Source organism: Tenrec ecaudatus, chromosome 8 (assembly GCF_050624435.1).
Source record: "Tenrec ecaudatus isolate mTenEca1 chromosome 8, mTenEca1.hap1, whole genome shotgun sequence".
Classification (NCBI taxonomy): domain Eukaryota; kingdom Metazoa; phylum Chordata; class Mammalia; order Afrosoricida; family Tenrecidae; genus Tenrec; species Tenrec ecaudatus.
In genome coordinates this window covers 44181599-44197716 of record NC_134537.1, presented here as the reverse complement: position 1 = coordinate 44197716, position 16118 = coordinate 44181599, and the positions used below count along the sequence as shown (strand labels likewise).

At 59.2% G+C, this 16118-nt stretch overlaps 1 protein-coding gene across 1 annotated transcript in view; it reads right to left on the bottom strand.

The window, feature by feature from the left end:
• The window catches only part of ADCY5 (adenylate cyclase 5), a 178462-nt gene that overhangs the window by 25848 nt on the left and 136496 nt on the right, over positions 1–16118 (bottom strand). Inside the window, exons 5-11 of the mRNA XM_075556322.1 lie at positions 15376–15503; positions 13570–13728; positions 12407–12548; positions 9515–9655; positions 5227–5249; positions 4202–4346; positions 1992–2089 (exon numbers count right to left, since the gene is read on the bottom strand). Coding sequence (XP_075412437.1) covers positions 1992–2089; positions 4202–4346; positions 5227–5249; positions 9515–9655; positions 12407–12548; positions 13570–13728; positions 15376–15503 — 836 coding nt within the window. The remainder of the gene's footprint in view (positions 1–1991; positions 2090–4201; positions 4347–5226; positions 5250–9514; positions 9656–12406; positions 12549–13569; positions 13729–15375; positions 15504–16118) is intronic.

Below are 16118 nucleotides of genomic sequence, written 5' to 3'. Positions count from 1 at the left end.
CCAAAGCCCTCCGGCCAGCAGCTGGCCGCAGAGGCTCCTTCCCTGTGCAGGGGAGGGAGCGGGGCTGCAGGGCCCGGCATGGTCAGCGGAGCACAGGCCCTCCCTGGGAGGGCTGAAAGGGCAGGTGAACCGCTGTGGGAGACCTTCAGGCGGCTCCTTTGTTCCAGCACTTGGCTGCCTTCAACAGAGCACACAGAGGGAAAAGGATCCTCTCCAAGGGAAAGAGAGCCCTTCACAGTAGTCTGTCTTCTCAGGCTTCCCAGAGAGGAGATGCAGACAATGCCTATACCTTAGTCTGCCAGGTGGGGGCCAGAGCGACAGGCTGGGATGGCTGGACCCAGCCCCACTGCATGCTGCTGATCCTTGAAAGTGGCAAAGACTGTGCCGCGAGGTGCACTGTGACATGATGCCAGAGGTGCCTGCTTATACCTGGGACTCCATTTCAACATGGGGAATATGGGAGAAAGACAATTCCCATAGAGGGCTGTAGTCCCTGACACCCACCGGGGCAGCGCTACCTCGGCCTCCGGGGGCACTGTGAGTGCCAACTGGCTGGATGACAGCGGTGGTGGCCTGTGTGTCTCTGCGATCCTGGTATTTCCAACACCAGCAGGGTTGCGCGTGATGGACAGGCCTCAGGAGCTTCCAGATGGAGGCGGACTAGGCAGAAGCCAGGTGATCATAGCCCCACGGAGCACAACTGTATACCATGCCACCGAGTGCTGGAAGATGTCGCCCACAGCGGCAGGCAAGCTCACCGGGCAAGCCTAACATGGAGCTCACCGTCATCCTGTCGATGCTGACCCACAGCCACCCCATAGGACAGGGTGGAACTACCCCTGTGAGTTTCCAAGGCTGTAACTTCTTATGGGAGTAGACAGCCTCGTCTCTCTCCCACGGAGCTGGCGGGTGGTTTCAAACTGCTGACCTTGCAGTTTGCAGTCCAACCCGTAACTGCTATGCCACCAGGGCTCCTGCCTACAGGGGAAGACTCTCAAGAAGCACTGTGCCGCCCCCCATGAGCTCCATGCTGGTGACCATACGGCGGCCTGGGACTGGCGACGTCCTGTTCCCTGTGCCTGGGTCATCCTGAGTCACATGACGCCACAGCAGCAGACAACAACCTGCCCTCGAGGCTCCAGAACTCGATGGGCGCTGAGCAGCGGAACGGGCGCTAGAGGCACGTGGCCCTCACCTGTGGTACTGTCATGTGTCACAGCAGCAATGGAAGCCATGAAAAATGAGAGCCGTTGAGTCTTGGGCACATTAGCATCATGCCCCTGCCAGCAGGAGGGACCGAGGACAAGAACTTCACTTCCATGTCCCAGGGGGCTTCAAAAGGTGATGGAGACTTACAGGCTGCTTGTTCTCCCCCCACGCCCCTAACCTGTTGAAGCCCCACCTCATATAACCTCAATTTAACCACGAGGTCGCAGCAGTCTACCAATGAACTCATCAAAGGTGCCAGGTCATGAAAGACAAGGGCTGACTGAGGGGGTGTCAGGGACTGCGGGGGTGAGGGTGTGTCAGCCACTGAACGCAATGGGGGCACTGGAGGGGGGAGCGGGGCAGCCCATGTCTTCTGGGAGCATGCCTCTTCAGGGGGGTTTGGGGCATCTCTTGGAGAAAAACACCCAGAGCCTGAGATACTGTGGTGGAAGTGTCCACAAGAGTGGAACATCATTATCTTTACAAATTGTATTGGTTTTATTGGTTTTCTTTTCTTTCTCCCAAGAACCAGAGGTCACACAGAGGGGCCTGCTAAGAGAGCTGGGTGGCCGTCACCGGGGGCAGAGGTTTGGGGTGAAAGGGCTTCTCCGAGCCAGCTGGCAAGCAGTGTCCACTGGAAGGTTGGCCCTGAGACCAGCACAGAAGGCAGACCTCCCACAGGACACGTGCAGAAGCCAGTGAAGCCCAGATGGGCCTCTTCGCTCTCCTCCCAGGAGCCCCTGTGGCCAGCGGAGAGGGTCCAGTGAGGCAGGGATACTTACTGGGGCACAATGGTGATCTGGACGAAGCAGATGAAGAGGAAGACGAGCGAGGCACACGCCACATAGGCACCAAACCGGTCATCTACCTGCTTAGAGTACTGAGAGCAGAAGGTCAGGGTGAGTGGGTGCCCGGCCGGGCCCCCGTCTGCCCAGCCCGGGTCCCCCAAGCACTCGTTGCAGTCTCTCGGGACTGGGCACCTGAGCGGCCTGCCTTCGGGACGGACTCAGCACTAGGTTTAGACCACAAGAAACCAGTCCAATTTAGCCAAGGGCGAGGGTCAGAAGGTTCAGAAAGGCGCGGGCTGGGAGCAGGAAACACAGGGAAGAGGGAGAGGGGATGTGACATTGTGGAGACAGCCGGCAGCCCCATGACACAGAATCCGCAGGCGCCGCTGGATGGAAAGTCTGCTCTGTAAACCTGCACCCGACTCACCAGGCAGGTTTCCAGGAATACAGAGCAGGGAACCACGGCACTAAGAAACGGGAGCCGGGACTCTGCTGGGGGATTTTGAAAAGAAGCCAGTCTCGGTGGTAGGCAAAGAGGTAGAGGAGGGACTTGCGGTCCCTTTCTGCAGGCCGGGTGAGGTCAGAGTGATTCACACTGACCGGGGCCACAGATCACTGACCAGCTGGGGGCATGGCCAGTCTGTGAGCAGACTAGACCATGCACCCTCACGGCCGCTCTGAGAAGGATGGGTTCAGAGAGGTTCCTGGACTGGCCCCCAACTCCGGGGCCCAGCTCTGCCCCCTTCTAGCTGCACCACACGGAGGGGGGTGGGCAAAACTGGCATCTCCCGCAGTGGGCAATCCACACGTGAGCTCCCCGCCACTGCTGCTGCCACTGAGCAACAGACGCTGCGGTGGAGGTGTCTTCAAGCCACGGCAGCCGGTGTCTCGGGGCTGAACTGTGTCTCGTGGAAGTGTCCAAGCCAGGATTCTTCCAGAAGGAATCCCCAGGTCTTTCTTGGTGGAGTCAAACCACCCACCCTCTTGGTTAGTAGCCAGGCCCTTAAACGTCTGCCCTACCACCACTCCTTTCTTTACGGCTGCTAAGGGTTGTTCCTTAGCCCCAGTGGCACAATGGGTTCAGCAGCAGGTTGCTAACGGCAAGGCCAGCAGTTCAAAACCAGCAGCTGCTCCGTGTGAGGGAGACAGGGCTTTCTGCTCCTGGGAAGGGTGGAGTCTTGGAAATCTACAGGGCAGCTGTCCCTGTGCTAGCAGGTCACTGTGAGTCAGGCTCAACTGGACGGCAGTGAGGGTGCCAGTGTGAGTCGAGGGTGGTCCTTGTCCTTCAGAAGTGGGCCACCCTAATGAGGTATGCGGGCTTCACTGCCCGCTTTGTCTGGACACTGGGGAGGCCCTGGGAAGGGGTGATTGCACCCCTTGCCTGAGTAGCCGAGAGCAGGTCCCCAGCAACGCAGGACATCAGTTTTCTCATTCACTACGTGAGAGAGTGGGGCAAAAAGATCACACTGCCCGTTCCATCTTTCGTGCATTGAGGCCCAGTGCAAGCACGGCAGCCCATTGTGAACAACAAGAATACAAACAGCACTGGTATTTACTGGGCATCTATTATGTGGAGATGTTATTTTATGCATTTGACATGTGTTAACTTGTTCGGGATCAACGATGGCAGTGAGTTTGGTTGGTTTGGAACTAGTTTAAATGTACCCTGGTGGCCTAGTGTATCAGGTCAGCAGTTTGAAACCACCAGCCGCTTTGAGGGAAAAAGAGGAGGCTTTCTATTCCCCTTAGGGCTTACAGCCTTAGAAACCAAAAGGGGCAGTTGTACTCTGTGTTACAGAGTCAATATGCATTGGAGTCAATTCGGGGGCTGCAAGGGTGGACGTGTTTAATCTTCACTGTAACCACAGGAGTGGGTATGCGAGATTTTCCAGATAAGGAAGGAGAAGCGCCAAATCCAAACCAAACACCCTGCCGTGCAGTTGAAGCCGACTCCCAGCGACCCTGGAGGGCAGGCTGGAACTGCCCCTGGGGGCCCTCTGCAGGACCAGGTAGCCTCATCATTCTGCCCAGGAGCAGCTGCGGGCTTTGAACTGCGAGCTAGGTAACCACCAGGGCTCCCTAGACTGAGGCACAGAGAGCTGAATAACCACTACATTACCCCTCCAATGCAGGCCTGGGTGGAGTTGGGGAAACTGAGGCAGAGAGCGGGGCACGGTTGCACCTGGGCGGCGTGCTATAGGTACCTTCTTCTCCAGGTCGGGCTCCCTGAAGGTCAGGAGGAATTTTCGGACGTGCTCAGACCTCAGCCGGTCGATGCTCCGGGCGTCGATGGCCCGCCCCAGGAATTCGTCCACTTCATCCTCGGGGTTCGCGCTTTCCTGGGCGTTCCTGGGGGGCAGGAGGCACACACACAGGAGGCTGACCCCCAGGGCGTGTCCTTGGGGCTGGCTCTTCCCCGAGACCCGGACTGCTCAGAGAGGGCTGCGAGCTAAGATCACCCAGCTCACGGGTGGGAACGGGAACCATGGATGATGTGCTCGGCTCTGCACATGCGTGGAAGCCTCTCCGAGGCCCCACGTGCCGTGGAGGGACTCCGGGGCAGCACAGCCTTTCTGAGTCTACTGGCCACTGCAGAGTGGCCTGGGCTTGTTTCGTGCTGAATTGCTACTGCGGGTGTAACTGCTCCTCTCCTCCTGTAACCCTCTCTGTTCCTTCTTCCCCCGCTGCCCTCCCCCCATCAGCCCCCATGGGTGGGAAGGCCGGCCTCAGCAGGCCAGACTTCTGCAGCAGGACTGGGACCCGCCGGCTCCCATGAAGCCGGGTCAGGGCACCCTCTGCCAAGGAGGCAGGCTTCGGGCTCTCTGGGCAACAAGTTGTAAAACTCCGCTCCTCAGGGTGGAGGAGGCCACCCTGAGCGGAATTTCAGAGGCTCCGGAGAGGAAGTAGACACTGGGTGGTGGTCAGGGCTGGCGGCCCATATACACCAATGTGCAATGCACACAGCGTGCACTGTTGTTGATGTCTGAGGTGTGTGCATGTGGGGGGTGGGGGGATAGCAGAGGTCAACGGGAAGTGCAGAGGCGCGGCCCCTGGACCAGGTGCCCTGTCTGGGGATGTCCTTGGCCATGTGGGACCCGTACGCTTCCAGCTAGGGCTGGGTATAGGATCATTCCCATGGAGGGTGGGGAAAGGGAAACTGAGTCAGCGGTTAGCTGTGGAGATGTCCCCCCACTGGGGGGTTAGGGATAAAAAGGGCCACAGTACTCACTTGTCCTTGGGGTCTTCAAAGCCCTGGGAGAGGAGACAAAGGAGAGAGGAGTGTGAGAAGTCATGCACACGCATGAGCGCACGCATGTGGGGGGGGTGAGGGGCAGCGGGTTGAGAGAGGGGCAGCTCTACACTCTCTGTCCGCAGAGAGGACCCTCACTAGCTCCTTCTTCCCTCCCGTCCTCCTCCCTGGTCTGGACAGCACAGCAGGCCTCTCCCCGAGGATGAGCTCTCTGAGGAGCAGGATGCACTGCGGTTTCTCTTCATCACCTGAAAAACCCATGGCGGGGGGTTGGGGGGGGCTCTTCCAGGCCCCACGCCTCCCCAGAGCGTCTCCTCCCCCTCCCCGGACCCCTGCCTCCAAGGGACTTCCCACCTGTGCTCCTACGCAGAGGGGGAGGAGATAAGTCACTAGCTGTGCAAACCACACGCATGTGTGCATGTGCACATGTCCCCTCGGAGACATTCACGTGTGAGAACACACAATGCGCGCACACACACCCCCCACCCCGGAGCGCACATAAAACTTGTTGAGACGTCACCACTCTGTACTCAGAAAAACTAAGCTCCCGTAACTCTCTGGCGCTGGGTTGGAAGGAGACTCAGGTGCGGAGCCACCTGCCCGTGTCTTTGACGCCTCCTGCACCTGTTGCTCGCTGATGCGGGGCTGGCGGCCGTGGGCAGGACTCTTACTGCCAGGCAGACACAGAGCCCTGTGTGCAGTTGGTTTACAAAGCACAGCAGCGGGCGGGTGGGGAGCGGGTTCTGACTGGCGGAGGCAGAATGGAGGGCCCCTAAAAGGGAGATAGGGTGTGCTACAGGTTGAATGGCTTTCCAGAAATTTAAGTTGCGGTCTTAGCCCTGGTACCTGGGGAAGGGATTCTGTTTGGAACCAGGGCTTCTTTTGTTGTTAATGAGGCTAGAGGGTGGGAGGGGGGTCCTGAACCTAATCTGTCCTGAGTGGTGGCTTAGAGATAATGATCATTTCTCTCTATAGACTAGCGATCCTGTGTGGAAACTGCAGTTCCTGAGCAGCAGCCCGCCCCCACCTTGTCCCATTGTAGCCCAGAGCTGTGAGACCGTAATGCTTGCGGAGCCTTGTTAGGGCAGCCCTGCGACTCTAAGGCAGGAGGGCTCTGCGAGGCACGACACAGACATGGGTCCCTGGGCCATCAAGGTGGCTCTACTCTGTCCCCCAGCTGAGAGCTTTGTCTCCTCTCAGGCTGCCCCACCCCCGCCCCCTGCTCAGTCCACAGGAGTAGCTGTCTGCCTAGCCAAGCCTATGCTCTGAGAATCAACAGCCGTCCTTCCAGGCCCTCCCCACTTCATGGTGCCTGCGTAGGCTTGGGGTGCCGGAGTCTCCTCCCTCGGTGGTTTCCTGTCCCCTAACTGTCCTCACCACACACCCCGCGGGCATTCAGCCTGCCCTGATGTCCCCAGGATCCATCAGAGCCCGGCTGGGACCCCGGCATGCAGTGCTCCCTGAGGAACACCAGGAGGCGCCATGCCACTTCATTGCAGGGCAGGAGCCAGCACCCATGTAAGCGTACCTCTGATGAACGCTGAAACCCTGTAGCAGGGAGACCCACAGGGAGAGCCTCACTGCACACAGGCTGCCCTGAACACACCTCCAGTGTGCTGGTCAGGCTCTGGGTCGGCTTGGATGGCTCAGCCTCAGGCTCTGGCAGCGAACCGACAGCAGGTCCGTACACCACAGCTAGATGATCAAGAACACAGCCCAACGGGCCAGGTCCAACTCTCAACTCCACTGCTCACTTGCTGGTTCTAGTGATGTGATGGCCAAGTGGATTAACTACTCCCAGACAGACAAGAGGGCTTCAGGGTCTGGGCAGAAGCACATCTGGGGGATTAGCCCAGCTCAGGGGCTCTCATGGCTCCTTCCTCTTGGACTTCAAGTCAAGCAGAGGCTATGGCTGGTCAGCTCGGCCGCCCGGCTCTGCCTGGGCCAGGCTGCAGGTCTCGCCAAGTCCTCGGGCCCATCAGGGGGCAGAGCTTCCCGGGGCTTGGTTACACAAGTAGTGAGTCTCCACATGCTTCCCTGGTCAACCTTCTTACTAACAAATAACCTCGAAGACCCGGATGCCTACATACACAGGAACCACTAGGTTTCAAAATCGGAGTAAAAGTCGGCACAGGATGGAAAGGATACGCTGCTGACTCCATTCTCAGAAGCACGGCCACCTTCAGAACCGCCCCGTGAGTTTCCGAGACTGTTAGCTCTCTATGGGGGCAGAAAGTCCGGCTTTCTCCCAATGAACCACGGGTGGTTTTGAACGGCCGACCAGGAGGTTCTCGGCACAATGCGTCAGCACTGTGCCACCAGGGCTGTTTTGCTGACTACGTTAGTACCTTTCTAACTTTTCTCGGCCACTGCTTTAGGCGATTTCAAGCCCAGGACTGCAGCTGCCTCTCCTACTCGAGGGTGCATCGGGGTGGGGAAGAACATTCCCCTCCCGTGCGTTCGTCCCAAAGGCTGCAGGGAAGTTGAGCGCCCCGAGCCACCAGGGCGCCTGGCAGCTGCTTGGGCCTATGGGGATTGATCCCAGCTGGGTGGGGCCAGGCGCCTATCCTCTTCTCCACCATGGGCTGCCTCAGCCCCGCTCTCTGAACACCTTCCCTTCCGCACCAGGAGAAGCCATCAAGCACCCAGCTCATCCCCGCAGAGGACCCTTCCTGGCAGCCAGTGTCTCTCTCTTGGGAGTCCTTCCCCAATTACAACCCCGTGCTAACTCTTCCAAGGACCTTTGTCCAGCTGGCGCCTCCCATCCAGACTGCCTCCTCAGAGACTCTCAGGTCAGGAACATTTTCCGCTTAGACCACATTTCACTTAAAAAAAAAAATTCCCCCCAACAATTTGAGGACAGAGTGACTACTCCCTGGGCTGCCTGCTTGCTGGCTGCTCTCCCTGCTGCCCCCTTCATCTTGTGCCCCCTCTCCCTGCTCCCTATTTCCTGCCCAGGTTCTCAGAGTGAGAAAGTTGCTCTCATCGGCACTGGCCCTTGCCTGCCTCCCTGCCCCGTTTGGGTCAACCTGGTGATGGGGGTACAGAGCTGCAGGGGGCCATTTCAGGAGGAGGGGGACCTAGGGGGTCTGCTCTCTTCTCTGGGGGGCCCTGTGATGGCCAGGAGCCCTGGATGGTATGGGCAGGTCTGTGACATCTAAGCTCAAAGGCCAGACAGCAGGCAGGGTCCTCCCACATTGCTCCTTCCTGGTGCGGGCTCTGAGAGAGGTTCTCAGTCCTCAGACTGTGAGAGGAGGTCTTGACTCCATGGCCTCACCCTGCAGGCGCCTCCTCCTTAGACCTTCGGCATCTGCTACTTATTGGCTAGGAAGGGGCACAGGGCCTGGGTCCTGGCTGTGGTCTGACCTGGTGGGAGCCTCTGCTTCACCTTGCTGCTGCAAACAGAACCCAGGCTCCACAGACCCTGAACTTGGGGTCCTGGCGCCGGTGTGCCCCTACTTTAAGATCTCCCCTACCCAGCTCTGTGGAAGCACAGTTCTCTCCCCACCCTCCACCCCAAGGAAACGTGGCTGCCCTCAGTCCAAACCCAATACCGCCTTGACTTCGTCTCATCCTTCTCCACTTCTCCTCAGCCCCAGGCTCATCATCTTTGTAGCCCCCACGTTTCCATGGCGACATCCCTGGCGTGTGCTGTGACGGCTGGGGTTCCGGGAGAAGGAAGGACAGCCCCTACTGAGACCCTAATGCATCCACCTGCACTTTCCACGGGAAGGCTGAGATTAGCCCAGACGGAGTTCTCAACATCAACATATCCCCCGCCCTTGGCAAAAAGCTCCGGGATGAGCTCTGGGCGTCTGAGCTGCAGGGTGGGGTTTTAATTGCCTGGAAAATGCAGTAGGTGCTGGAAGGGGATCCGACCAGCTTGGGCGCCCCCGACTTCCCAGGGCCTCGCCAGACACTGCTGGGAGACAGCTGGAGGCTCTGGCCGGACCCCGAACCCAGCCGATGGGCCTGCTTCCAGCCCACGCCAGCAAGCCCTGCCAAAAAGGAGGGGGGAGGGGCCCCCCAACTCTCTGTTCCTCAGCCAAATAAGTCGTGCCAAGATGGCGTGGCTCGTGGAAGGAGCCTAGGGCCAGAAGTCAGCAGTGCTGGCTCCCACAGCAAAGCTGGGGAGCCACCTGCCAACTGTGCCCCCTTCTCTGCACCTCCTGCCCCTCAGGCAGGGGGGCATGGGAGGGAGGGCAGGGAAGATTCTGGCCCTGGAGAGAAGGCTGCCAGGGCACCCACCCACCCACCTGCCACTCACCATCCGTTTCATCTCCTTCGAGACTTGGCTGCCACTCAGGTGGTTGTAGAAGGGGCGTTCGGCACCCCAGTGAGGGGGGTTGTGCCCAATGGAGTTGGTTCTCTGGCGATTCATCTTGGCGATCATGGCCTTCTCCTCTTTCTGGGGGGGGGGGAGAGGACAGGCAACACAGAAGTGTCAGTCTGTGGGCCGAGGCCCCATCAATGAGCCCACACTTCCTCGTTCCTCCCAGAGCAAGGCCCCCGGTCAGGTGAGGCCTGGAGGCCATGCTGCCCCTCTCCCCACAGGCCTGGAGCCCAGGGGCTGGCAGGATCCTGGGCTGCCTCTAGCCAGCATCCTAAATCCCCACACTGATGGCTCCAGGCTAAAGCGGCCAGGCTGGCTTGGTGAGATGCCGAGGCTTGGGAACAACGCCCACCTGCACGGACCTCTCCCCAGAGGCTGGAGTCTGCCTCTGGGTGGCCTCGGTTCCCAAAGGCTGCCAGCAGGAGCTCAGCCCTCTGCTGCTTCTCCCCGACAAGTCAGCCCCAGCTCTGGGCCCACTGGTGACCCCAGCTGGGGTGTCCCAGCAGCCTCTGCTCAGGGGAGGGCAGGCTCCACCCACAGCCTGAGGGATGGGCAAAACCTGGGTCAGCACGTGCCCAGGGTAGTGACGGAAGTGAGGAGACCTGGGTTCCCACTGCCTCTCAACATGTCCCAAACAGGCCCGCTCGAAGGGAAGGGCACGAGGCGCAGCCCTGCTCTCCAGAAGACAGCTGCCCTCACAAAGGGGGCCAGGTCATTGCAGCGAGGAGGCTCCGGGGCTGCCGTGCGATGTGTAAGCGTACAGACAGACACTCGGCCAGCGTCTGTACACACACACACACACACTCACGTCGGTGCCTCTCTGCCTACACAGCCACCCAAATGGGAGCAACGTGTGTGTCTTGCATGCTTGTATGTATGTGTGTGGTCAGTGCACATGTGCACACATGCACGGGGAGAGTCACTTCTCTCTGGAGGACTGGGCAAGCTGGAATAAGCAGGGTCGAGGGATGGCAGGACTCAGGAGAGAGGGCTAGGCAGGGAAGGTGGGCAGAGAGGGAGTGCATGCCAGGAACAGACCTGGGGGGGTTTCAGTGCATCTAGAAGCGAGCCTAGTAACAAGTAAATGAATGCTGGAAAACGCGTCAATGAATCACAGTGCGCTGTGGTTGGTGATGGAGAGCGGCTCGGGAGGCACTGAGGTAAGTGGACAGGGCGGTGAGTCTAGGTCCCTGGACTGCATGTATGAAAACGGTTCGGAGGGCAGGGGCTGCCTCGTCCAGGTTCTCACCTCGCACACAAAATGGCATCTCCTCCCACCCCTCCTGGCCATCTTCAAATAGCTCCTCCAGTCCACTCCGGACCTGTCTCCTGGGGCTGGAGCAGGACAAGCCCCTGGATGTCCCTCTGGGGGTGCAGACCCGCCTGGAGCACTCCCTGGAGCTCACGGCTATCGAGTTGATGCTGAAGCACAGCGACCTCACAGGACAGGGCAAGGCTGCCCCTGGGGGCTTCTGAAACTGTCACCCTTTACAGGAGGGGAGAGCCTCGTCTTTCTCCCTCAGCGCCGCCGGGGGTTTCAAACTGCTGACCTTGAGGTGAGCAGCCCAACGGGTGCCACCAGGGTCCTAGGAGCACCCGTGGATCCCTGTAAAAATCCCCCTGCTACCCAGACTCCGCCCTCACCACTTCTTCATGGCCATCGCCCATCTTCTTAGGAAAGACACGGGCAGGCCTGTCCACCTGGTCGGGGGCACCGACCGGCAGACACATTGGGAGAGGAGCCTTCCATAATTTAGGGAGATGTTGGAAATGTTCTCTTCATTTGGCTTTAAAAATTAAGAACATGGAGCACGGCACTCTTAAAATAGAACCCCGAGGTCCGCTAATCATCCAGTCTCCCGTGTTGGCAAGTTTATGGAACGTTGGGGGCGGGGGTGGGGCAGGAAAGGTGGAGGTCCCAGGAACTAAGTGACACAGGAATGCGTGGGGATGCAAACTGAGAGTTTGAAGAAAGGGCTGGTGGGTCTACAGGGCACAAGGCAGAGACTGGCAGAGAGAACATGTAGGGAGTGCGCAAGTCCCTCTAGACCAGTGGTCTCAGCCTTCCTAATGTCGAGACCCTTTCAGACAGTTCCTCATGTGGTGGTGACCCCCAACCATAAAACTACTTTCGCTGCTACTTCATCACTGTCATTTTTGCTACTGTTATGAATCTGGCGACCCCTGTGAAAGGGTCATTCGAACCCCCCAAAGGGGTCATGATCCACAGGTTGAGAACCACTGCTCTAGACTCTGGTTCTTGGTTCTATCCCATGGCCTCCTGCTCCATGGGGGTTTAATTTTTAGATGCCTGCTTGTGGTAGTTACATAATATGGTGTCAATTTGGGACTTGAGAGGATTAAGAGTGAAGGGGTGGAGTCTAGTCTGTCAATTGGGTCATAGCCAATGACGCCTCTGTGTGGGCATGGCCTTCTCCTGAGAATGCTGGGAATTGCTGTATTTCCTCCTTGGAGGTGGGAGACACCTTTCTCTGCTCACTCTCTTGGAGACTCTTTACTGACAAGGCTCAATACTCCCTCTCTGAGAGATGCTCTACTCACAAGACACACCAAATTTGTTTCTCTAGTCCACCCGCACTGACACACCGCTGTGTTCTTGCAACCAAAGCCAAAGGCACATGATTCCCCTGCCATCAGCCTTGCCAAGCCCTGGGTCCTTCCCAAGACACAGGAACCAGAAGCACCTGCGCGGGCAACTCACATGCACAACTTTTCTCCAGGGAGGAGGAAGAGCCAGCCTAGGAAATGGCTCTCCCTCCCAGGAAAGGCCTGGCAGCCCCCCACCCCCTGCCCCCCACCACGGACCCGCTTCTGGGTGCAGCGCAGGATGAGGAAGGTCTCGATGCTCTGCTCCTTGAGGTAGGCGTTGCGCTCGCCCCCACAGCCCGGCTCCACCTCGTAGTCCCCGTTCAGGTAGTTGAGCGTGGCCTTGGTGATGTGGATGCGGCTAGGGAGGACGGGAGCGAAAAGTCAGCTCACCAGCTCCTAGACACACCCCCTTGCAAACAGAGCTCAAGTTCCCGGGTCCCACACTCAGACAACCTCCTGTCCAGCCTCAGTGGACCCCACCCGTACCCCATGCCTCCTGGCAGTGACACAATGCCCCTTTCTAGTGCATCCCTCCTGCAATAGCCTGGCCTCCCGGCAAACACCCACCAGGACCGGCACACTGGCCTGTGCCAGGCCAACAATACCCGCAGCCCCACAGGCAAGTGCTGAAAACCTGCACCTCCTCAGAAGGTGGCAACAGCAGCTCTCTGCTCTCAGGGCCTTGTGGGGGCCTGATGGTCGCAGCCCTCCTGGCACAGGTGCTGCTTCGCTTGTCCTCGTTGAGTGTGACCCTCGGTGCCGACCCACAGTGACCCCATGTACGCAGAGAGGAGCTGCCCCACAGGCTTCTCCTGGCAGACCACGTGTCTTCCAGGGCCTCGGGTGGGTCCACTCCCCCACGTGTTCAGCGAGTGATCCAGACGCCGTGATTGCCAACTGCCCGGGTCTCTCACCTCACTGTGATCTTCAGCCTCTCTCTCTCTCTCTCTCTCTCTCTCTCTCTACTCCACCGCCACCCTCACCTCTCCAAATCCTATCCAGCCTCCAGGTCAGCTCCCCATCCCACCTCCTTGCTGTCCGCGTACCCCAGAACTGACTCCCCAGGGGTCCCACACTCCTCTGGAATGCTGCAGCACACAGAACCTCAAAAGCCGCCGTAGGTCCAGCCAGCATCCCCTGCAGCTGGCAGAGGCTCCCAGAGGTGGAGCGGGGCCTGTCACACCCCACTGTGCCTGTGGTGTGGCCGGGCTGCTCTGTTCAACAGGAGAATCCTGCTTCAACTCTGTCAACCCAGCCCCAGGAGCCCATTCCCTGCTCCACCTGCCCCTGCCCATCTCCTCCAATCAGTTCCGGTCTGGGCTGCTGCCCCCAGAAAGCCGCCCCCCTCCACCCCAGCTCCAGCGGCTGGGCTCACTCACCCCGCCTTGCCTCCAGCCTCCATGTGATTGGCCAGCGTGACGTCGTTAGACCAGACGTCGAACTGCCACTTCCTGAGACCAAGGACACCGCAGTGTACTCGCCCGCTGTGAATTCCCACGCGCATGTTCACGTTCACCCCTGTCACCTCCCGGACCAACCTGGGGATGGAGCAGGGGTCAGGAGGCGAGGCTGGGCCAGGGCCAGGGCCAGGGCCAGGGCCAAGGCCAGGAGCCAGGCACCAAGTCTTGGGGCGAGGCTGAAGGTGGCTCTGCCGGGGTGTCATCAGAAGGTGTGCAGGGGTCAGGAGGGGTCAGGAGATTTTCTTTCTGGTCCATTCCAATCACCGAATCTGAGGCTGCTTGCCCAAGGTGGCAGCTGCTGGCAGGTGCTGCAGGTGCTTGGTCCTGGCCCTCTGGAGCAGTCAACTGTGGGAAGTGCTGTTTCCCAGCTTGACCACTAGGTGGCGAGGTGCCTGCACATCCAAACCCAGGGCTCCGCTGCCTCCCCAGAATAGGGCACCCTTAACTGTCCATTAAACTGTGCTCAGAAATGCAAACGCACTTCAACGCAGACTTGAACCAAGTGAGCAAGTTAGAGCCCTGCACACGCCCTTGGCAGAAAGGGCTCCGCATATCTGCCAGCTGGTGTCTCCACAATGTATCGCCCCGGGCACCTGCAGGATCAGGCCAACGGGGAGAGGACGTACTGAGTTCCAAAAGAGAGCGCATGTCCTGCTCAGGAATTCCGGGGCAGCACTGAGTGGATGGGTGGGGTAGGAAGGAAGCAATACACCCCCCCAGGTACCTGGCCCAGGGCCTGGGGGTGAAGGTGTGGGTGTCCTGGAGGTATGTACACATTTGGCATTTTTTAGGAAATGGGGTCTCACGAGTCCCAGGGGGGGTGTCCAGTCAGCCCTGGGGAACAGGTCCCTGGACCCCCTTAACTGGAATGCACCCCTCTGTTCGTGGACCTTCCATGAGCCTTTGCATCTCTTACCTTGGGAGTCTGCACGACATACTTTGCCCTAGGAAATGGGAGCGCTGACTGACCCCTGGCACGCAGTGCGAAGTGTTGAAGCCACCCATCTGTCCAATTGATCTTAGCCAAACTGAAGGGACCCAGCTACGCTTCCCACCTGGCTGATTCCCAACTGCCGACTGACTGCACCTGGAACCTACTCTCAGACTACCTCCATGGGCTCAGGGGTAACTTTGGAGTCTCCACGTTCGGCAGTGAGCAGGCCCCCTTCTGACTGCTTGCTCATGGGAGGGCTGTCCTCTCTTCAAAGGGGTGACCCGGGGTTGAATGGGTCACGCAGTCGCTTCCATCCCGACCACCCCGTGTGTGGCAGGGTGGGACTGCTTCTCCAGGGCTCTCATGCTGGGTCCCTAAGGTAGCAGATTGCCAGCCCTTTCTTTTGTGGTGCCACGGGGCAGTGGTAATGGCTGCTCAACACCCAGATGATTGCAAACTGTTTGCCCCACCCACTTGGCAGCACTGGCCTGGGCTTGCTTAATCCCTCTGCAGCCAACCTTCCCATCCAGGAAGAGCTGGAACCAGTAGGTCCCTGCCTGCCAGGTGCTGGAGAAGACAGGAGGCCCTCGAAAGGCAGATGGCACCTACACAGATGCCTGCTGGCTGGGAGTCTGCCCGAGGTCTCCCTTCCTACGTGGCGGGAAATGCCGCCTCAGCTGGGGTGGGGGGAGCCCGGGGGTGGCACCAGCACCTGCAACTCAGCCCCCACACTTGGCCTGCCTGCACTGGGCCAGCTGGGTGTAGGTGTCCCCCTGGAGCCGGGCACTTACGAGATGGCCTCGATCATGTCCATGCCCATCTCTACGCAGCAGTGGGCGTGGTCGGCCCTGGCTTCCGGCAGCCCGGAGACGCAGTAATAGCAATCCCCCAGGATCTTAATACGTAAACAGTGATTCTCCTGGAAAGCAAATGAATTGAAAAAATTAAAAACAGGAGGAAAAAGGAGTGGGCAGGAAAGACTCACCCCAGGGCTGCACCCCTTTCTTCTGCAGCAGCAGCCAACACAGACCCAGTAGACAGCACGGGGTTAGGCCTGACGGGACGTGGGGGTGGTGGATCAGAGGGCCATTCCAGCCCCCAGGCTCGGCTGGCCCCTCATGCTGAGTGACTCAGTGCTACGGTCCAGCGAGGAGGGCAGACCTGTCAGCTCAAGTGGCCCCGCCCGAGTGAGTGCCCCCCCCCCCAATCCCACAAATCCCTACAAGTCTGTGGGCCATTTTTCATCTTTGCCTTCTTGTTTTTAAGAAGACGCTGAAGCAGACATGAGTTTTAACCACAAGCTCTTGGCCTGCCTGGGATTCTTATCAAGCACGTCCCCCCCTCCCCCCGTCCCCCAGGCCCGACGGCCCACGAGCTAGCGTGCACAGGTTCACAGAGTGGCTCCAGGATCTGCCACCCAGGCAGATGGCGATCTGAAGCAGATGAAGGGGGGATGGAATGCGCCATCATTGGCCAGCTGGGCCTCGGGAATCAAGTGCCCAGAGCAGGCTCCTCACTCAGGTGGGGGTCCTAG